Source organism: Oncorhynchus masou, chromosome 13, assembly GCF_036934945.1.
Source record: "Oncorhynchus masou masou isolate Uvic2021 chromosome 13, UVic_Omas_1.1, whole genome shotgun sequence".
Taxonomy (NCBI): domain Eukaryota; kingdom Metazoa; phylum Chordata; class Actinopteri; order Salmoniformes; family Salmonidae; genus Oncorhynchus; species Oncorhynchus masou.
Genome location: NC_088224.1, coordinates 35,695,977 through 35,719,159, shown reverse-complemented (window position 1 = coordinate 35,719,159; position 23,183 = coordinate 35,695,977). Strand labels below are relative to the sequence as shown.

The window sequence follows — 23,183 nt, the reverse complement described above, 5'->3', positions numbered from 1 at the left end:
TAATATTGAGTTGCACCCCCTCCCCAATTTGCCCTCAGAACAGCCTCAATTCGTCGGGACATGGACTTTACAAGGTGCCGAAAGCGTTCCACAGGGATGCTGGTCCATGTTGGCTCCAATGCTTCCCACAGTTGTGTCGAGAATGGCTGGATGTGCTTCGGGTGGTGGCCCATTGTTGATACACACAAACTGTTGAGTGTGAAAAACCCAGCAGCGTTGCAGTTCTTGACACAAACCAGCGCGCCTGGCACCTACTACCATACCCCGTTCAAAGGTGCGAAAATATTTTATCTTGCCCATTCATCCTCTGAATGGCACACATACACAATCCATGTCGCAATTGTCTCAAGTGTTAAAAATGCTTCTTTAACCCGTCTCCTCCCCTTTATCTACGCTGATTGAAGTGGATTTAACGAGTGACATCAATAAGGGATCATAGCTTTCACCTGGGTTCACCTGGTCAGTCTATGTCATGGAATGTTTTGTGTACTCAGTGTGTATGTTTTTAAGTAATATTCTTAGAAAGTTCTTTGAACAATACTAACATGTTGTGTTTTTTAAGGAACTTTTTCTTAATATTCTGAGAGCATGACTTTAAATAAAACCATGAGGAAACCTGCAGAAAAGGTTATGCTGAAATACTGAAATTCTCACGGAAGAACGTTGTTTCTTAATGTTCCCTGAGCAATTTGAAAAACATGACTTTAAATAGAACCACGAGGAAACCTGTAGGAAAGGTTATGCTGAAGTATTGAAATTCCCACTTAAGAAGCATATGTTTCACAGAACTTGATGTGCTAGCTGGGTTATCTATTCATCCCTGATACACCAGCTTTGTAGGAAATTTGTCTGATACACCCTTTATCTCAGATAATTTTGTTTTATTGCAAATGGATGAATCGATAAAGACATCATCAGTCAATGATATCATCACCTGTTATTTAAACACACACCCTTATCAGCACTGACAGAGCATTACAATAAAATATATTTTAGATAGTGTATTACAATAATGAACTTCATTGTCTAAATGAACAGTCATCTGGATATGGAAGAGAGAAAAAACAAACACAAAGAATTATCCAATAATGTCATATGAGCAGGGGTGCAACTTCCAGTGGGGACATGTCCCCCGAACATTCTGAAATTGTATTTTTGTCCCCCCCAGTTTCATTATTGGAATGCGATACAAAACAAGGAAAAGTTGTTCTTTAGGACCATGCGGAATCCTCTGAGCGTTAGGGTAGGCTGGCCTTCTAGGCAGAGTTGCTGGCCTTCTAGGCAGAGTTGCAAAGAAAAAGGCATATCTCAGACTGGCCAATAAAAATAAAAGATTAAGTTGGGCAAAAGAACACAGAAACTGGACAGAGGAACTCTGCCTAGAAGGCCAGCATCCCGGAGTCGCCTCTTGACTGTTGACGTTGAGACTGGTGTTTTGCGGGTACTATTTAATGAAGCTGCCAGTTGAGGACTTGTGAGGTGTCGGTTTCTCAAATTAGACACTAATGTACTTGTCCTCTTGCTCAGTTGTGCACCGAGGTTACTGGTTAGAGCCAGTTTGCTCTGTTCTGTGAAGGGAGTTGTACACAGCATTGTACAAGATCTTCAGTTTCTTGGCAATTTCTCATATGGAATAGCCTTCATTTCTCAGAACAAGAATAGACTGACCAGTTTCAGAAGAAAGTTATTTGTTTCTGGCCATTTTGAGCCTGTAATCAAACCCACAAATGCTGATGCTCCAGATACTCAACTACTCTAAAGGACAGTTGTATTGCTTCTTTAATCAGAACAACAGTTTTCAGCTGTGCTAACATAATTGCAAACGGATTTTCTAATGATCAATTAGCCTTTTGAAATGATAAACTTGGATTAGCTAACACAACATGCCATTGGAATACAGGAGTGATGGTTGCTGACAATGGGCCTCAGTACGCCGATGTAGATATTCCATAAAGAAATCTGCGGTTTCCAGCTACAATAGTCATTTACAACATTAACAATGTCTACACTGTATTTTTGATCAATAATGATGTTATTTTAAAGGACAAAAAAATATGCTTTTCTTTCAAAAACAAGGTAATTTCTAAGTGTCCCCAAACTTTTGAATGGTAGTGTAAGTGAATTTGTCCCAATACTTTGGTCCCCTAATATGGAGGGACTATGTACAGAAAGTGCTGTAGTTTCTAAACGGTTCACCCGATATGGATGAAAATGCCCTCAAATTTAAGCTGACAGTCTGCACTTTAATAGTCATTGTATCCATATCAAATCCAAGTGCTGGAGTGGAGAGCCAAAACAACAAAACGTGTCACTCGCTAGGTTCCCATCCAACTGGCTACAGATTTTCATGCTAATACTCTAGAATTGGCATATAGAAAATGTGTGCATTTTCCCACCAGTGGTGTGTTTCCACAAAATTGACAGTGCGCAATAACGTAGTGCACACAAAATGTACATTTTCGCTTAAGTTTTCATGTACGCATAAAAATTAAAAATTAAATATGTTTCCATTGCATTTTCAACTCTGCTGATAGTTTTGTCACAGAAACTGTTGCATTTAATAGCAAATGTGCCCACTCTGGTCTTGGTACGTGTTCTCTAGCCAACAGCTTGCAGATACAGTGTGGGTGGGTTGTGCTGCGTCTAAAGGCTCTGCATGGTCAATCCGTCATTTGCGGTGGCCGTACAGCATTTACTGCTATATGGTCTCTGCAGAAGTCAGGACATTCATACTTCTTGCGCTTTGCGGAAATGTTGTCAAGGACGTGAGTTTGTGTTAATACAGGACCCCATCCCGCCCCCATCTACTGTCAACCAATCATGTCAATACGGAGCTATACGGAGCCCTCTGCACTGTCATAAATTTTGGGAGGCTCACGGTGATGCGGTACGGAGCTCGGTTTTGCCTCCACAAGGCTTCAGAGGCTGTGCAATTGCTTCACATCCTCTGTAAGAATCACATATGCAGAGCCAGCATAAATTGGCTTTAAGTCTACATGATGAGATTATTATGGATAAGAGGTGAGAATATTTTTAGTGGTCAAAAATGGCAGTCAAGCACGGATCATCATGTCACCAGAATAAGACCCTCAATATTTATTGGAAAGGGGCATAAAGATCACATTGCACTTTCACCACCCTGTAAAATCCATCACTTCATCTGTAGCCTAATAATCTGCATGGTTTCCTGAGTTGTAGCGGGAGAACCACGCCCCATTACATCGCGTGACTCCAAGTTACCTTCGATATGGTGGTTATTATATCAATATTTGTGCATGAAGGCGTTTCCACTGCCATTTCTCACATTATTCATTTTACTGACACAAAAATATCCCGACATGTCAAACGAACAAATGATCTGTCTGCATTCATAACATTGTAGCGAAACTTCCTGTTTCCATCAGCTGTTGTTTTTTAAATGTTTATATGGTATGATTTTACTGCATAAAAACTGTGGATGGAAACGTGGCTACAGTCTCGATACCTTTGGAGCTCAGTTTCTTCTTGCGGTCCTTCAGTAGATGCTTTGGTTAAAGTTGTCTCATAGGACAACTGAAGTGAGATTGGGCAGCCAGGTTCATCCTCCGTGTCCAGTTGACAGATTGGAGCCTTTTTTTAGTCCACTGTTTTGTCTTCATGCACCTTTGCACTGTGGTCCAGATCAACCTTCTCAGCATATCACCTGTCCATATTCTCGTCAAACCTGTGTGAATGGAAATATATTGAACCGGACTGAAAAACAATAAACACATAAACGCAGCCAATACATGTTCACGAATCATCATAATAGAAGGGTCTCACTGTTTGTTTTCTTTCTGTTTGAAATGAATACTTTTATTTGCTCAATGGCAGCCCAAGAGTGATGAAGAAAAACTAGATATTCTAAACAACAATAAACATATGAGGTGATGGGCTTTCCCATTTATGGGTTCATTAATGTAGCTTATTGTGAATGTGTGATGGTGCTTTCAAGAGTACTGGGAACTCTGGGGGAAAAACAAGGTCAAATAATGACGTCAGTAATCTTAAGGTCGGAAAGTAAGGAGCTGTAGAAAGAGACCTTAGTTCCCGACTTGGAATTCTGAGTTGACCACTCAAAAATATTTTTCCCAGTCGGAGCAATGTTTTTTGTTTGTCGTTATCTTAAACGCACTGAGGTCGTAAGTCAGAGATGTCCGAGTTCCCAAGTGTTTTGAACGTGGCATGAGAGAGTCTGATGGTGTCACTCACTGTCTGACGCAGTCGGGGATCTGCACACGCTCAACAGGGATGTGCTGGGACAGCTCCCGAAGGCTGTCGATAAACTGAAGCTTGCGACTGAATTTGGAGCTGTGAGGAGGACGGGATCGGAAGCCATTCGTTTTGTGTGACGACACAGAGCCAACATGTAAAAAAAAAATAAAGATACAGTAGTGGGCAGCATCGTTTAAATACAATAAATATACAATTAAGATTTGTACTATTACAGCTACAAGATCGGGACGGCTGCTCAAACAGTGCTATGGCCATTGTTCTATAGATGTCCCTTTTGCTTCATGGAGTAACAGGGCCCATTGACTCAACAACAACAACAGAAACCCTGACCGACTGGACTTGGTGTCTCAAGGGATGGTGGCCCTCACCTGATGAAGGGCTTGATGATGGTGATCAGGGCCTTGATGTACCAGGTTGGGTGTACAATGTACAGACCTTTCAGATTCTTCCTCAACCTATGAGAGAAACAGAATCAAGTTTAAGAGTAAAGGTAACAGTTGTTCATTCAATCTGTCAGTATATCTTCTGTAGATTTACACTACCACTCTCACATCACCATGATTAAACCTTTCCATAAAATATGTATGTCTACCAAAGGTTACTTTAGTGCATCCAAAAGGTTATTTGGGGCCCAGTCTGTGTGACTCCCCAGGCAGGCGCAAACTGTTAAGTAAGGGGTCTACCTCACTCACCAGTCAAAAGTTTGGACACACTTACTCATTCCAGGGGTTTTCTTTATTTTTACTATTTTCTAGATTGTAGAAAAATAGTGAAGACATCAAAACTATGAAATAACACATATAGAATCATGTAGTAACCAAAAAAGTGTTAAACATAAAAATACATGTTATACTTTAGATTCTTAAAAATTAGCCACCCTATGCCTTGATGACAGCTTTGCACACTCTTGGCATTCTCAGCCAGCTTCATTGGATACAGAAGATAGCCATATTTGGTAAAAGACCAAGTCCATATTACAGCTTAAATAAGCAAAGATAAACGACAGTCCATCATTACTATAAGACATCAAGGTCAATCAATTCGGAACATTTCAAAAATTTTTAAAGTTTCTTCAAGTGCAGTCGCAAAAAACATAAAAATCTATGATGAAACAGGCTCTCATGAGGACCGGCACAGGAAAGGAAGACCTAGAGTTACCTCTTCTGCAGAGGATAAGTTCAATGGAGTTAACTGCACCTCAGATAAATGATTCACAAGAGTTCAAGTAACAGACACATCTCAACATCAACTGTTCAGAGGAGACTGCGTGAATCAGGCCTCAATGGTCGAATTGCTGCAACAACTATTAAAGGACACCAATAAGAAGAGACTTGCTTGGCTTGGGTCAAGAAACTCGAGCAATGGACATTAGACCTGTGGAAATCTGTCCTTTGTTCTGATGAGTCCAAAATTGGGATTTTTGGATCCAACCGCTGTGTCTTTGTGAGACGCAGAGTAGGTGAACGGATGATCTCTGCATGTGTGGTTCTCACCATGAAGCATGGAGGAGGAGGTGTGATGGTGCTTTGCTGGTGATCCTGCCAGTGATTTATTTTGAATTCAAGGCACACTTAACCAGCATGGCTAGCACAGCATTCTGAAGCGATACGCCATCCCATCTGGTTTGCGCTTAGTGGGACTATCATTTGTTTTTCAACAGGACAATGACACCAAACACACATTCAGGCTGTGTAAGGGCTATTTGACCAAGAAGGAGAGTGATGGAGTTCTGCATCAGAAGACCTGGTCACCACAATTCCCCAACCTCAACATTATTGAGATGGTTTGGGATGAGTTGGACTGCAGAGTGAAGGAAAAGCAGCCAACAAGTGCTTCGCATATGTGGGAACTCATTCAAGACTGTTGGAAAAGCATTCCTCATGAAGTTGTTTGAGATAATGCCAAGAGTGTGCAAAGCTGTCATCAAGGCAAAGGCTGGCTACTTTGAAGAATCTCAAATATAAATATATTTTGATTTGTTTAACACTTTTTTGGTTACTAAATTATTCCATATGTGTTATTTCATAGTTTTGATGTAGAAAATAGTCAAAATAAAGAAAAACCCTGGAATGAGTCGTCCAAACTTTTGCCTGATACTGTACATGGGCCAAGTCAGAAAACAGGAAGTGAGAGGGGAAGTTGGCTAGACACGTTCAGGTGTCAAAACACTAGCTCTATTGGAGAAAACATCACAAAGAATAATGCTGGTTTTCCAGACATAGGTGAGCCCTACTCCTGGACTGAAAAGCATGCTCAATGTAGAACTATTGAAAGAGCTTTTTCATCCATAAACACTTAATCTTGTCTGGAAAACCATCCAATTCTCATCACTCATCCATTACCCAGATGGTCATATGCCATCGCAATCTTTGCTCTCTCTCTCTCCCACTACTTTCTCATCTTCTATCATATCATCTCTCCCTTTGATAAATAGTTCTCTGTCTTCTCTCCTGACTCTGCCTGTTCGAGAACGTGCGTTGAAGATGTCGTTCCCATAGCAACGATTAAAACACTGAAAGTGCGAACCACTGCTTTTAATCAGGGCAAGGTGACCGGAAACATAACCGAATACAAACTATATAACTATATATCCCTCTGCAAGGCAATCAAACAAGCTAAGCGTCAGTATAGAGACAAAGTAGAATCTCAATTCAACGGCTCAGACACAAGAGGTATGTGGCAGGGTCTACAGTCAATCACGGATTACAAAAAGAAAACCAGCCCTGTCACGGACCAGGATGTCTTGCTCCCAGGCAAACTAAATAACTTTTTTGCCCGCTTTGAGGACAATACAGTTCCACTGACACGGCCCGCAACCAAAACATGCAGACTCTCCTTCACTGCAGCCGATGTGAGGAAAACATTTAACCGTGTTAACCCTCGCAGGGCTGCAGGCCCAGACGGCATCTCCAGCAGCGCCCTCAGAGCATGCGCAGACCAGCTGGCGGGTGTGTTTACGGACATATTCAATCAATCCCTATCCCAGTCTGTTGTTCCCACATACTTCAAGAGGGCCACCATTGTTCCTGTTCCCAAGAAAGCTAAGGTAACTGAGCTAAACGACTACCACCCCGTAGCACTCACTTCCGTCATCATGAAGTGCTTTGAGAGACTAGTCAAGGACCATATCACCTCCGCCCTACCTGACACCCACTCCAATTTGCTTACCGCCCAAATAGGTCCACAGACGATGCAATCTCAACCACACTGCACACTGCACACTGCCCTAACCCATCTGGACAAGAGGAATACCTATGTGAGAATGCTGTTCATCGACTACAGCTCGGCATTTAACACCATAGTACCCTCCAAGCTCGTCATCAAGCTCGAGACCCTGGGTTTCGACCCCGCCCTGTGCAACTGGGTACTGGACTTCCTGACGGGCCGCCCCCAGGTGGTGAGGGTAGGCAACAACATCTCCACCCCGCTGATCCTCAACACTGGGGCCCCACAAGGGTGCATTCTGAGCCCTCTCCTGTACTCCCTGTTCACCCACGACTGCATGGCCACGCACGCCTCCAACTCAATCATCAAGTTTGCGGACGACACAACAGTGGTAGGCTTGATTACCAACAACGACGAGACGGCCTACAGGGAGGAGGTGAGGGCCCTCGGAGTGTGGTGTCAGGAAAATAACCTCACACTCAACGTCAACAAAACTAAGGAGATGATTGTGGACTTCAGGAAATAGCAGAGGGAACACCCCCCTATCCACATCGATGGAACAGTAGTGGAGAGGGTAGTAAGTTTTAAGTTCCTTGGCGTACACATCACAGACAAACTGAATTGGTCCACCCACACAGACAGCATCGTGAAGAAGGCGCAGCAGCGCCTCTTCAACCTCAGGAGGCTGAAGAAATTCGGCTTGTCACCAAAAGCACTCACAAACCTCTACAGATGCACAATCGAGAGCATCCTGGCGGGCTGTATCACCGCCTGGTACGGCAACTGCTCCGCCCTCAACCGTAAGGCTCTCCAGAGAGTAGTGAGGTCTGCACAACGCATCACCGGGGGCAAACTACCTGCCCTCCAGGACACCTACACCACCCGATGTTACAGGAAGGCCATAAAGATCATCAAGGACAACAACCACCCGAGCCACTGCCTGTTCACCCCGCTATCATCCAGAAGGCGAGGTCAGTACAGGTGCATCAAAGCTGGGACCGAGAGACTGAAAAACAGCTTCTATCTCAAGGTCATCAGACTGTTAAACAGGGAATTGATGGGAAATGATGTAAAATATATCACTAGCCACTTTAAACAATGCTACCTAATATAATGTTTACATACCCTACATTATTCATCTCATATGTATACGTATATACTGTACTCTTTATCATCTACTGCATCTTTATGTAATACATGTATCACTAGCCACTTTAACTATGCCACTTTGTTTACATACTCATCTCATATGTATATACTGTACTCGATACCATCTACTGTATCTTTCCTATGCCGCTCTGTACCATCACTTATTCATATATCTTTATGTACATATTCTTTATCCCCTTACACTTGTGTCTATAAGGTAGTATTTTTGGAATTGTTAGATAGATTACTTGTTGGTAATTACTGCATTGTCGGAACTAGAAGCACATTTCGCTACACTCGCATTAACATCTGCTAACCATGTGTATGTGACAAATAAAATTAGATTAGATTTGACCCTACTATCCTCCCTTTCCGCATCCTATAACTCACACTGTCCCCATTTCTCCTGGCCGGCTCGGCTCAGCCCTCCCCTCCTGCTCCGTGGCTGAGTGACTCATTGCGAGCTTACAGACAGGCCTGTGTGCCGCTGAGCAAAAATTGAGGAAAACTAAACTTCTGGAGGACCTATCATCCTGTCACTCCCTCCTCTCTACATGCTCTTCCTCTGTATCCATTGCTAAAACCACTTTCTATAACTCTACATTTCAGCTTCTGCCTCTAACCCTAGGAAACTCTTTTCCACCTTCTCCTCCCTCCTTAATCCTCAACCCCCTCCCTCCTCCCCCTCTGCGGACGACTTTGTCAACCACTTTGAAAAGAAGGTTGACAATACTGTATATGCTCCTCCTTCACTCAGGCTAATGAGTCAACTGGTCCCACTCACACAGAACTACCCTACACCTTGACAGCCTGCGGCTAGTGTCCGGTCGCCCGACAACCTGCCCGCTCGACCACATCCCCTTCTCCCTTCTCCAGATCATCTCTGGTGACCTTCTCCCATTTCTCACTCCCCTCATCAACTCACTGGCTTCCCTCATCAATCGCTCTGACTTCAAATGGCCGGAGTCGCTACACTCCGCAAGAAACCAACACTCAACCCCTATGACGTCAAAAACTACAAAAACTGTATCCCTTCTTCCTTTTCTTTCCAAAACACTTGAGCCCACTGTCTCAGACCAACTCTCTTGCTATCTCTCTCAGAAAGATGTTCTTGACCCTGAACGGTCAGGCTTCAAGACGGGTCACTCAACCGAGACTGCTCTTCTCTGTGTCGTGGTGGCTCTCCGCGCTGCCAAAGCTGACACTCTCTCCTCTGTTCTCCTCTTTCTAGATCTATCGGCTGCCTTCGACATCATGAACCATCATATCCTCCTCTCCACCCTCCCAGGGCTGGGTGTCTCAGGCTCTGCACACTCTTGGATTGCATCCTACCTGGAAGGTCGCTCAACAGCTTGGATATCTCAGCTTGACAACCTCGACAAGACAGAGCTGCTCTTCCTCCAGGTGAAGGCCTGCCTGCTCCATGACATCTCCATCACGGCTGACAACTCCACAGTGTGACCCTCCCAGAGTGCAAAGAACCTTGGTGTGACCCTGGACAACACCCTGTCGTTCTCTGCAAACATCAAAGCAGTGACCCGGTCCTGCAGGTTCATGCTCTACAACATCTGTAGAGTATGACCCTTCCTCACACAGGAAGCTGCACAGGTCCTAATCTAAGCACTTGTCATCTCCCGTCTGGACTACAGCAACTTGCTGTTGGTTGGGCTCCCCGCTTGTGCCATCAAACCCCTGCAACCTATCTAGAACGCTGCCGCCTGCCTGTTAAACTTTCCCAAATTCTCCCATGTTGCCCCGCTCCTTTGCACATTCCACTGGCTTCCATTCGAAGCCCGCATTCACTACAAGATCATGTTACTTGTCTATGGAGCAGCACGAGGAACTGCCCTTCCCTACCTTCAGGCTATGCTCAAACCCTAAACCCCAACCCGGGTTCTCCGTTCTGCCATCTTTACTCTTTTGGCCCTCTCACCCCTATGGGAGGGAAGCTCCCGCTCAGCCCAGTCCAAGCTCTTCTCTGTCCTGGCACCCCAATGGTGGAACCAGCTTCCCCCTGATATGTTGTTGTTGTCCCACCTACCTATCTTAAGATGAATGCAGTAACTGTAAGTCCCTCTGAATAAAGGCATCTGCTAAATGACTCAAATGTAAATATTCAAAGAAAGGGTCCTAAACCATATCACACAAAAATGAGTGTCTGAACTATAGGCAACCTCTAGAAATCCCTGCAGGGCTTTTCTTGGATAATTCCTTACACATATTTGTATAAAGGGAAATAGGATATAAATATAATAATATAAAGGGAAATCAAGACGTTCATTTCAACAACATACAAAGGTCAGTGTGATGGTCTTAGCAGCTTTTTTACTCCTGCAGTTCACTTGAGACCTTTACTGGATCCAAACATTTAGCTCAATTATTAGGATTAGACCCAGGTCAAGGTTAACAGCATCAAAGCTTTCTGGAAATATGAGGGATTATGTTCGTAGCCAAGCTGTTCACAAGCCTTTGGACACTGTTGTAACCATCCTGAAAAAAACAAGACTCTTTCCATTAGGGCACTCAATGTACAACGTTTTAAAAACGTTTTCCAACGGAAAATGACTATGCAAGTGTTTTTTATTGGACAAGTCCATGTAGTCCGTTCTAGTTTCAGTTCATTTTCTTCCGTTTTGTGCCTAATGGAGAAAAAAACTGGAATCTACTACCTCTTAGCCTGAGAACTGTAGGTTGGCTGTGCGGGAAGTAAGGAGGAAACTCAAAATTATGCTTTGGTTTTGATGCCATCCTCTGGCTGAAGAAGGAGTGCCAAAGCAGGCTCCCGTAATCTTGCTAAGGATGCTAAGGCCCAATGTGACACTATTATTGCCAGCTACTTGCTGTGGGTTACTTTCTATACTGTATAAGTACATATGGTTGCTACACTGCACATTCAAACTCTCATACACAATTTTTTTAAGTACGCATGGTATTATTTGGGAATATTTACTGAAGGTTTAACTTTATTTTACTGTTTTAAGTCATTTATTTATTAAATGTACTGGTACTGGTATAAAAGTAGCCTCCTGGTATAACTTTGTGATATAGTTAAATAGTAATTACATAGCAATTACCTAATGAGGTGCAGACTTGTATTAGATCAAGACGAGTCACAAACGTGATGGCTTGAGACTTGTCTTGGTAGCTTCTATTCAGTTTCACTACACGAGAGCGCAACGGTGGTGGACACGACTAGTTATTCCATGGTTTTCCTTCATTTGTACTATTTTATACATTGTAGAATAATAGGGAAGACATCAAAGTTATGAAATAATAAATATGGAATTATGTTGTAACCAGAAAAGTGTTTAAAAAATCTAAATATATTTTCGATTTTTCAAAGTAGCCAACCAAATCTAAATCAAATCCAAATCAAACTCTATTTCTCATTTCATGTGCCGAATACAACAGGTTACAACCTTACCGTGAACTGCTTACTTACAAGCCCTTAACCAACAATGCAGTTCAAGAAAGAGTTAAGAAAATATTTACCAAATAAACTAAGGTAAAAATAATAAAAAGTAACACAATAAAATAACAATAATGAGGCGATATACAGGGTGTACCGATACCGAGTCAATGTGCAGGGGTACAGGTTAGTTGAGGTACTTTGTACATGTAGGTAGAGGTAAAGTGACTATGCAAAGATAATAAAGAGTGAGTAGCAGCAGTGTAAAAACAAATGGCAGGATGGGGGTGGTGCAGAAAGAACAGTCTATGACTTAGGTGACTAGAGTCTTCTACAATTATTTGTACTTTCCTCTGACACCGCCTAGTATATAGGTCCTGGATGGCAGGAAGCTTGACCCCAGTGATGTACTGGGCCGTACGCACTACCCTCTTTAGTGCCTTACGGTCAGATGCCGAGCAGTTGCCATACCAGGCGGTGATGCAACCAGTCAGAATGCTCTCGATGGTGCAGCTGTAGAACCTTTTGAGGATCTGGGGACCCATGCCAAATCTTTTCAGTCTCGGGGGGGTAAAGGTGTTGTCGTGCCCTCTTCACGACTGTCTTGGTGTGTTTGGACCATGATAGTTCGTTTGTGATGTGGACACCAAGGAACTTGAAACTCTCGACCCACTTCACTACAGCCCTGTCAATGTTAATGGAGGCCTGTTCGGCCCGTCTTTTCCTATAGTCCACGATAAGATCCTTTGTCTTGCTCACATTGAGGGATAGATTGTTTTCCTGGCACCACACTGCCAGGTCTCTGACCACCTCCCTATAGGCTGTCTCATCATTGTGGTAGCACTGTTGTGTCATCAGCAAACTTAATGATGATGTTGGAGTCACATTTTCTTGTTTGCTTATGGCCTTATATAGCTGGTTGAGTGCGGTCTTAGTGCCAGCATCGGTTTGTGGTGGTAAATAGATGGCTACGAATAATATAGATGTCACACCCTGATCTGTTTCACCTGTCCTTGCGATTGTCTCCACCCCCTCCAGGTGTCGCTTATTTTCCCCAGTGTATTTATCCCTGTGTTTCCTGTCTCTCTGTGCCAGTTTGTCTTGTATGTTTGTCAAGTCAACCAGCGTGTTTTTCCCGTACTCCTTTTTCTCTTCTTTGCTAGTCCTCCCGGTTTTGACCCTTGCCTGTTTTCTGGACTCCATTCCCGCCTGCCTGATCATTCTGCCTGCCCTGACCTCGAGCTTGCCTGCCCTTTGGTACCTACTGGACTCTGAACTGGTTTTGACCTTTTGCCTGCACAATACCATTGTGTCTGCATCTGGGTCTCGCCTTGTGCCCTTATAATAGATGAGAACTCTCTTGGTAGATAGTGTGGTCTACAGCTTATCATAAGGCGTGCAATACCTCAAGACTTCTTTAATATTAGACATCATGCACCAGCTGTTATTGACAAATAGACACACACCCCCAGCCCTCGTCTTACCAGACTTAGCTTCTCTGTCCTGCCAATGCATAGAAAATCCCACCAGCTCTATATTATCCGTGTTGTCGTTCAGCCATCACTCGGTGATATTACAGTTTTTAATGTCCCGTTGGTAGGATACTCTTGATTGTATAACATCCATTTTGTTTTCCAATGATTGCACGTTGGCCAATAGAATGGAGGGTAGTGGGGGTTTACTCACTCACCTACGAATTCTCAGAAGGCAGCCGGACCTCCTCTCCCTTTTCCTCTGTCTTTTCTTCATGCAAATGATGGGATTTGGGCCCATTCCTGAGAAAGCAGTATATTCTTCCCGTCTAAATCATTAAATAATTTTTTTGTCCAGTTTGAGGTGAATAATCACTGTTCTGATGTCCAGAAGTTATTTTCGGTCATCAGAGACGGTAGCAGCAACATTATGTATTGTAACATTATGAACTCAAAAAAACTAACACAATGTCACGTGTGCTCCCTCTCCGGCCTCTAGGTCACCAGGCTGCTCATTATGGCGCACACCTGTCACCATCTTTAAGCGCATCTGCACATAATGACACTCACCTGGACTCCATCACCTCCTTGATTATCTGCCCTATATATGTCACTCCCTTTGGTTCCTTCCCCAGGCGTCATTGTTTCCTGTCTGTGCGTTGTTCATGTTTCTTGTTTTGTATTATGTTTCGTTCATTCATTAAATTATTCACTCCCTGAACATGCATCCCAACTCCTAGCGCACACGTTATAGAATGAAGCCTCATCAAAGCGAAGCATCAGGGAGTGTTTTTTGTTGTTTTGGAGGTGATGCCAGGTCTGTCTGTCAGAACCGACGCTACCTGGGAGGCCTCAGCCGGTTTGTCGGATTCCCATGCCTCGGCGGGATGAATGGGTTCCCATGCCTCGGCGGGTTGAATGGGTTCCCTTGCCTCGGCGGGTTGAATGGGTTCCCCTGCCTCGGCGGGTTGAATGGGTTCCCCTGCCTCGGCGGGTTGAATGGGTTAGCCCTGCCTTGGCGGGTTGTTCGGGTTCCCCTGCCTCGGCGGGTTCAACGGGTTACCCTGCCTCAGCTGGCTCGACGGGTTTCCATACCTCAGCAGGATCGACAAGCTTCCATGCCTCTGCAGGTTCGATCGGCTCCCATGCCTCAGCTGGCTCGATAGGTTCCCATGCCTCAGCTGGGTGAACAGGTTCCCGTGTCTTGACAGAGGCAACCGGGGAGGTCTCAGCCGGCTCATCAGGCTCTCACGTCTCAGCCGGTTCGTCAGGGTTCTGGACCTCAGCGGAAGTGACCGTTCCGCTCCTGATCCCTGGGATCGTCCCTGTGGTTGGTGTCCTGCGTCTGCAGCCACACGCCGGGGAGGGGGTTACTGTCACGTATGTTCTCTCTCTGACGCTCTTGGTCGCCATGCTCCCGCGCCTCAGCCGGATCAACAGGTTCCCGTGCCATAGCAGAGGTGACCGGTCCGCTCCTGATCCCCGGGATCGGCATTTTGGTCGGCGTCCTACGGCTGGAGCCACGCATCGGGAGGGGGTACTGTCATGTGTGCGCCCTCTCCGGCCTCTATGTCACCAGGCTGCTCATAATAGCGCACACCTGTCACCATCATTATGCACATCTGTGCATTAATGACACTCACCTGGACTCCATCACCTCTTTGATTATCTGCCCTATATTTGTCACTCCCTTTGGTTCCTTCCCCAGGGGTCATTGTTTCTGTTTCAGTTTCCTGTCTGTGCGTTGTTCGTGTTTCTTGTTTTGTATTATGTTTCGTTCATTCATAAAATTATTCACTCCCTGAACTTGCTTCCCGACTCCCAGCGCACACGTTATACGCAATAGCACAGTTGATTAGGAGACCATAAAACGGCAGCCATCACCTCCAGTGCCATTCTCTCCCTTTGCCTTGATGACAGCTTTGCACACTATTGGTATGCTCTCAACCAGCTTCATGAGGTGGTCACCTGGAATGCATTTCAATTAACAGGTGTGCCTTGTTAAACGTTAATTTGTGGAATTCTTTTCCTTCTTAATGCGTAAGGTACATAAGGTAGCCCTATTTGGTAAAAGACCAAGTCCATATTATGGCAAGAACAGCAAAGAAAAACGACAGTCCATCTTTACTTTAAGACATGAAGGTCAGTCAAGTCGGAACATTTCAAGAACTTTTAAAATTGTGCAGTCACCAAAACCATCAAGTGCTATGATGAAACTGGCTCTCGTGAGGACCACTACAGGAAAAGAAGACCCAGAGTTACCTCTGCTGCAGATGATAAATTCATTAGAGTTAACAACCTCAGAAATTGCAGCCCAAATAAATGCTTCACATAGTTCAAGTAACAGACATCTCAACATCAACTGTTCAGAGGAGACTGCATGAATCACCAATAAGAAAAAGGGACTTGTTTGGGCCAAGAAACATGAGCAATGGGTATTAGACCAGTGGAAATCTGTCCTTTCGTCTGATGACTCCAAATTTGAGATTTTTGGTTCCAACCGCTGTGTCTTTGTGTGATGCAGATTAGGTTGACGGATTATCTCAGCATGTGTAGTTCCCACAGTGAAGCATTGAGGAGGAGGTGTGATGGTGTGGGGGTGCTTTGCTGGTGACACGTTCTGTGATTTATTTTGAATTCAAAGCACACTTAACCAGCATGGCTACCACAGTATTCTGTAGCAATTCGCCATCCCATCTAATTTGCGCTTAGTGGGACTATCATTTGTTTTTCAACAGGACAATGACCCAAAACACACCTCCAGGCTGTGTAAGGGCTATTTGGACTGCAGAGGGAAGAAACATCAGCCAACAAGCGCTCAGCATATGTGGGAACTCCTTCAAGGCTGATGGAAAAGCATTCCTCATGAAGCTGGTTGAGAGAATGCCAAGAGTGTGCAAAGCTGTCAACAAGGCAAAGGGTGGCTTCTTCGAAGAATTTCAAATATAAAATATTTGTTTAACACTTTTTTGGTTAGTACATGATTCCATATGTGCTATTTCATAGTTTTGATGTCTTCACTATTATTCTACAATGTAAAAATATAAAGAAAAGCCCTTGAATGAGTAGGTGTGTCCAAACTTTTAACTGGTACTGTAGTTAAATAGTTACATAGTGTGTTACCTTTATTTAACTAGGCAAGTCAGTTAAGAACAAATTTGTCTTGGTAGCTTCAATTCTGCTTCACTACACGAGAGTGCAACAGTGGTGGATGGTGGATCAGGCTATCAACTACTAACCTGGCCGTGTGACTCGCAGCACAGGGAGAGCTATGACCACACTGGCCTGGATAGGAGGCCATTTGTTAATGCAATATACGCTCAGAAATTGTGCAATGGATTTCACTCTTTTTTATATTACCATTTTTTCTCAGGGGTTGAGAGCTCTCGTTGTTTAGATTTGAAAATCCAACCATTGTAATGGAAGGGGGCTGTATGTGGCTGTGCCTGTGGGTGTTTGAGTGAGAAAGACACAGAGGGGGGCCAACCAGTAAAAGCACAGCCCCCTCCATTATCAACGCATTGTGCCAACAACATCAAAGAGCCATTCCCGACTCTGAAGTCAGGAGGACTTCAAGAATTAGGCGTTAACCCGACTAATTATCAACTGGGCTAACTTGACTTTGAGTAGGGACGCTACTATATCATTAATAAAAACAAATTGCCTCGCTGAATAAAATAAAACATGATGTCATATAATGATGTTGAAGTACTTTGCCCTGGTGACATGAAGGTCCTCCAATGTCACTGTTGTTGTATATTTGTAATGTTCCTGCCAAAACCTCTGCTATGAGGTCCTGTTTGCTCAGTAAGACCCACACAGGAAGGGTCCCAAGTGGCGCAGCAGTCTAAGCACTGCATCTCAGTGCTAGAGGCTTCACTATAGACCCTGGTTCGATCCCGGGCTGTAACACAACCGGCTGTGATCAGGAGTCCCATAATAGGGTGGTGCACAATTGCCCAGCATTGTCTGTTTTTTAAATATTTTTTTAAATTTTATACCAGGTAAGTTGACTGAGAACACGTTCTCATTTACAGCAACAACCTGGGGAATAGTTACAGGGCAGATGAGGGGGATGAATGAGCCAATCGTAAACTGGGGATTATTTAGGTGACCGTGATGGTTTGAGGGCCAGATTGGGAATTTAGCCAGGACACCGGGGTTAACACCCCTACTCTTTTGATAACTGCCATGGGATCTTTAATGACCTCAGAGTTAGGGGAGGGTTTGGCAGGGGAAGGCCATCATTGTAAAATAAGAATTTGTTCTTAACTGACTTGCCTACTTAAATAAAATGGACCATAGAATACTACAAATCAACAGGTTTTAGGTGGAGTGTTTGCCCTCATCTGTGTACAGCCAGATTTTATCAGAGCAAGATGGACATTAATTAAGCACCACACCCTGGGTCTATTCATATTCAATACAATAATTCTGCTTCTACACAAACTCCTAACACAAACAACACGTTTCCACAAGCAGTTATATTTCACCAGATGCCGCGTATGAGAAATTACAAGGTTGGGAAATAAAGGATATAAATCTACAATTTGCGCAATGCTGCTACAGCAAGACATTCGAATCAGGGAGGAGCTTCGTGTAATGATCGCATGCGCCCATTTTAGTGGAATTGTGTAAATATTGTTTCAGAAGTTTACTTTTTAATGATCTTTCTTCCACTTGCTTTACTATCGTTGTGGTGAAGGGAAGAGCATATAGCCATGGCTGCGCTTTGACAGAACTGCAAATATTTTGAATTATGGGCTAATCGTGAAAATCGGTCGGTTCTAGAAAATACCGCTAAAGTTCAGTGTGGCTCCACAGTACGACATTTTTTTTAAACCTTTATTCGTGGGAATCTCGATTCGAAAACGCATTGCCTGCATTTAGACTTACTGCTGAATGTTTACATTTACACTACACTTGAGGACTTTCTAGGAATCAACCTTCTGAGAGTGGCAGAGGATGCTTTCAGTGTCAGAGCCCCAAGAGTGACATTTTACGGGAGGATTATACTTATTTTCTGTATTTTTTTCTTAGGCAAGCCTAGGAATCTAGTATTAATGAATCAATATGGGTTGCCTGTGCAGTAAAGACCAACGTATTGAGAAGGCACGTAAAGAATCAAACAAAAAGATTAATAAACAGCTGCAAGAAGACAAGCATAATAACCAAATGACTTGCCCGCGCCAGTTGCTGCTGTTAGGAGCTGATGAATCTGGGCAACGCACGATAGTAAATCAGATGCGCTGTTTACATGTGGAACCCACTGCACAGGAGAAAATGCATTACATACAAAACAACAGTAAAAATGCTTCAGGGATGTCCGAGACATTTTTCGAGATGGATGGTATCCATTTTCATGTATCTAATGTTAGAGGTCAGAGGTACGAAAGCAGAAAGTGGATGCGGTGTTTTGCTGACGTATGGGATGTTATTTTTGTGGTGGACAGCAGCAGCTATGACATGGTGATTCAGGAGGACAGCCAGACCAACGGGCTGCAGGAGGCCCTGAACCTCTTCAAGATCATCTGGAACAACAGGTGGCTAAGGACCCTTCCTGTCTGGGTCTTACTGAACAAACAGGACCTCCTAGCAGAGAAGATTTTGGAGGGAAAATCAAAAATGGAAGAGTATTTCCCAGAATTTGCACACTACACTATGCCGGAATTTTCAACACCAGTACCAGGGGAGGACCTTCGTGTCACCAGGGCAAAGCACATACATGATGAGTTTCTGAAGATCAGTACAGCAGGCCACCAAGACGAAAGGGACTGTCATCTGGTTTTCACCTGTGCAGTTGACACAGAAAACATCCGACTCTTCTTCCGTGTCTTGACAGATAGCCAGCTTGGTAGATTTTCGACACTGAGACACTTATTTTTCACCGACTGAGACAAATTTCAATGATTTGATTACTTGAGACTTAGTTACCTTGGCATAAAATAAAATAACTTGAGATTTGACTTTGGCAGTGTTCCAGGCCAACTACATTGCAGTTGCCAGATCTCACAATGCCTGAATAGGTGTTGAACATATCCACTAACCACATCATATAATATAGCACTCTGACTGCAATGTTGATGACTGCAATTTATTCGCCCTGGAACATGGCCTACGTCTTGTAGACTCCTCTGACATGAGATACTTATGAGTTAAAATATTTTTATACTGTTTTGTTACTCACTGTGGCATATAGTTTTCTGAAATAGGACCGCAAACCAAAGCCAATTTGAGTAAACAGAACTAACCTTCTGTCAACGGTGGTGTAACACTCTCTGAGCCAGCCAATGGTGGGGAGCTTGTCACGCTGGGCCATGGCACACAGGTACACAATGACGTAGTTCTCCGCAACCATCAGGTCCAACGTTCCCACAACGTACCTGCAATGTTTAGTGGTGCTGTGGTTAGGAATGTCGACCTGAAAAGTGGCCAATTCAGATAGTGTTTTACTAAGACTGTGGCTTCTCATCAATTAGCTCTCAGACCTGAACAGGTTGTCCATGACATGCTGGTAGTTCTCCATGTTGTTTTCAGGGAGATAGCAGGAAGAGAACACAATGATGTCATTAGACCCTTCTCCATAGTAACCTGGAAGGAAAACAACATTTGGATGAGGCAAAAATGAACATGCAAAAAATAAGTGAAGATGCTCGTTCTGTCATCTGAGTTGATCGCACAACAAACGGTCACATTATCCGAATTCCATGAGCCTGTAGAAAGCTCACAGTCTTGCATAATGTTGGTTAGGTAAGTGCAACAGATTAAGTGAGTGCTGGAGTTCTGGACTCACCCCCATGTGACAAGACTCGAAGGAAAGGTTCCAGTACACTCATGTTGACCAGACTATCCTGAAGCGGATCTCCTGTGCGGAACCGGCGCCACCTAGTGCCCTGGCTGTCCACTTGGTCTTGGTCAAGAGAGCCCACTCCCATCTGCTCTGGTACTGACCCACGGGCCTTATGGAAACGGGATGCCACTCCCAGACGAAGCAGGTCATCTGTGAATGGGAATAATGTTTCAATGATCAATTTCCCATACCGTACTGTAGATAACAAAATGCATAGATGGAGAGTGGTTGTGTACTGTCTATAATATATTATATATATGGCGTCAAGATCACCTAAAGCAAAGCATATATAAAGGGAATAGCTATATATTATGAATTGCCCAAAATAGCCTATTTGTGTCTATCCCATGGGAACAATATAATCAAAGTGAAAGTTGTTCAATAAGTTCATTGGCTGATCTTGGACCTGTGAGTGAAGAAATGGACCAAAGATAAAGGCTGTTAGACTGTCCTGTCCACTGCACTCAGTTCTCACCCTCCAAATCCATGTCGTGCACTGGAAAATGGAGGGACTCGCTGTCCGAGGGCGTTTCCATGGCATCCAAGTCGATGTCCAGCCCCAGATCGTCGTCATCAGGGGAGGGAGAGAGGGCAGCTGTGGCATAGTCGTCGGACACCGCCGAGTCACTGCGATCCAGCGTCAGACTTAGGGCGGGAGCCACCAGACGCTTCTTCCTGGGTCGGGGCCCTGTCAGAGCCAGGCTGCTGGGCGGGGCTACCATGACATTTAATCATCATGATTTGCATTTATATGGAGCTTTATAACAGTGACTGTGATGTTACAACATTGCCATTTTGAATTGAAGTGTTACCTGGCCTGTCATCAGCAGCTAATGTGGGGTTTCCAGAGACTGCATCTGTGCCATGAGCATTCCTGGGAGGTGACCTACAATGTTTAGAGAGGTCAACAATTACATTTCTATGGAATTCTTATTAGATATAGGTGTTTCATTGTGAAAAAAAACACTTGTTTGGATATTTGGTATGTTGATAATATAACAAGAACAATTCAGTCTGATGACCATAACCTCTGACCTGGGAATGTAAATGTCCTCCTCCTCCTTCTCCATTTCTTGCTCTTCCTCTCTTGGCTCCATGTTGTTGCTGTGCAGGTTCTCAGTGCCAAGTTTCCTGATTGGATGTTGTCAAGAGTAACAGCAGACCTTTTGGCCCAGAGAAATGAAAAGTCCAAACCGCTATTACAACTCAGGAGCAACTTTAGCTGTGACTTCATATGTTTATTTGAGGAGAATAAAGAGTGTAAAAAAGAAAATGACGACGAATGTCATGGACATAGGGAAACAAGTAAACAAATCAATACTGTAGCACCTACAGGTTTGTGTCGGATCAGTTCTGCCAAATGATCGTATACTGAGGGATTTTTTCCTGTGCTGGCCTCTAGTGGAAAACGCACAGTGTTCATTTGTATTGAGTGCAATAAAAGTAGTGCGCTATATAAGCGAAGGCTTGTCAACAACCACTGTCTGTCACCATGTTGTACTTTCTTTTTCAAAGCTTGTGTTATAATGAAAAGGTAGAATCACTTGTAGAATGTAAGACCCTTACACCAGTGCGAACACATTCAATTGCACTAATATCACCAAGTTTGTCTTGGTTAGATTCATGTGAATACGTGGTAAACAAAACTTGAGACAGGAACGCATGTGCACAGACACAATACAAAGCAACAAATGTGTAACGTTACCTTGTTGGTGGTGTTTGGTTGACAGGCCGACAAAACTTTTCAATGCCTTTGTTAAAAGTACAGCAACTGTACAATGAGTAACCTTTGAGTGAAAGAGGTAAACGTTATGGTTTTGCTGATCTCATGACGAAGCCTCAGATTGCACTGACACAATTTGCCACACCTGAGAGTCAAGGTGTGGTGTATTTATTGCCAGTGCAAGCCCATCCCGGTAACCGAGGCAATGGGAATTAACTGCGCAAGCTCCGCTTTAGGGTGAAAACATGCACGTACATGCAATGCTTGTTCAGAATTCATGCAGTGTAGGCTATTGGGCTGTATGACATCACAGAGAATCAAGCAAAAGAATCAGCACTGAAACTCGTGATACATGATTGAGGATTTTTTTTCCATTGTTATTTATACTATAAAACACATACAAACATCCTAATACCTATTCTGAATCTCACATGTATGGCCTACTGTAGATTTGAAAGGTCCATAGAAAATTGACCTAAGAGATTTTGTATCCAAGTATGTTTTGTGTTTTTGTATTGAAAATAAGTATTCACACCCCTGAGTCAACACGTTGTAGAGGCACCTTTGGCAGCGATTACAGCTGTGAGTCTTTCTGTGTAAGTCTTTAAGAGCTTTCCACACCTGGATTGTACAACATTTGCCTGTTATTAAAAAATTCTTCAAGCTCTGTCAAATTGGTTGTTGATCATTGCTAGACAACCATTTTCAGGTCTTGCCAGAGATGTTCAAGTAGATTTAAGTCAAAACTGTAACTCAGCCACTCAGGAACATACAATGTCTTCTTCGTAAGCAACTCCAGTGTAGATTTGGCCTTGTGTTTAAGGTGAATTCATCTTCCAGTGTCTGGTAGAAAGCAGGCTGAACCAGGTTTTCCTCTAGGATTTTGCCTGTGCTTAGCTCTATTCCTTTTCTTTTTTATCCCGAGCGGTTGTCCTCATGGTGAAACTCCTGAGCGGTTTCCTTCCTCTCCGACAATGGAGTTAGGAAGGACGCCTGTATTTTTGTAGTGACTGGGTGTATTGATACACCATCCAAAGTGTAATTAATTACTGCACCATGCATAAAGGCATGTTCAGTGTCTACCAATAGGTGCCCTTCTTTGTGAGGCATTGGAAAAACTCGGGTCTTTGTGGTTGAATCTGTGTTTGAAATTCCCTGCTC

The 23,183-nt window shown here is 43.8% G+C and overlaps 2 protein-coding genes across 2 annotated transcripts; one reads left to right on the top strand and one right to left on the bottom strand.

Annotated features, from left to right (window-relative positions):
- Positions 1 to 866: 866 nt before the first annotated feature.
- LOC135552171 (BCL2/adenovirus E1B 19 kDa protein-interacting protein 2-like) lies at positions 867 to 22,206 on the bottom strand. Its single transcript, XM_064983626.1, has 10 exons — positions 22,005 to 22,206; positions 21,335 to 21,462; positions 21,112 to 21,185; positions 20,775 to 21,014; positions 20,243 to 20,449; positions 19,938 to 20,040; positions 19,701 to 19,832; positions 4,623 to 4,709; positions 4,231 to 4,329; positions 867 to 3,703 (listed from the first exon to the last, which is right to left on the bottom strand). Exons 2-10 carry the CDS (start codon positions 21,394 to 21,396, stop codon positions 3,679 to 3,681), a joined length of 1,029 nt encoding a protein of 342 aa, XP_064839698.1. The 5' UTR covers positions 21,397 to 21,462; positions 22,005 to 22,206; the 3' UTR covers positions 867 to 3,678.
- Positions 18,057 to 19,704, top strand: LOC135552172 (guanine nucleotide-binding protein G(s) subunit alpha-like). Its single transcript, XM_064983627.1, has one exon. It carries the CDS (start codon positions 18,523 to 18,525, stop codon positions 19,342 to 19,344), a length of 822 nt encoding a protein of 273 aa, XP_064839699.1. The 5' UTR covers positions 18,057 to 18,522; the 3' UTR covers positions 19,345 to 19,704.
- Positions 22,207 to 23,183: the final 977 nt, after the last annotated feature.

Excerpts from the sequence above, each read along its gene's own strand:
- LOC135552172 (XM_064983627.1), top strand. The coding sequence starts at position 18,523 with ATGGGTTGCCTGTGCAGTAAAGACCAACGTATTGAGAAGGCACGTAAA.
- LOC135552171 (XM_064983626.1), bottom strand. The coding sequence starts at position 21,396 with ATGGAGCCAAGAGAGGAAGAGCAAGAAATGGAGAAGGAGGAGGAGGAC. Across the intron at positions 21,015-21,111 it reads AGCTGCTGATGACAGGCCAG|CCCCGCCCAGCAGCCTGGCT; the intron begins GTAACACTTCAA and ends ATGTCATGGTAG. Across the intron at positions 4,330-4,622 it reads ATCATCAAGCCCTTCATCAG|CTCCAAATTCAGTCGCAAGC; the intron begins GTGAGGGCCACC and ends TCCTCCTCACAG.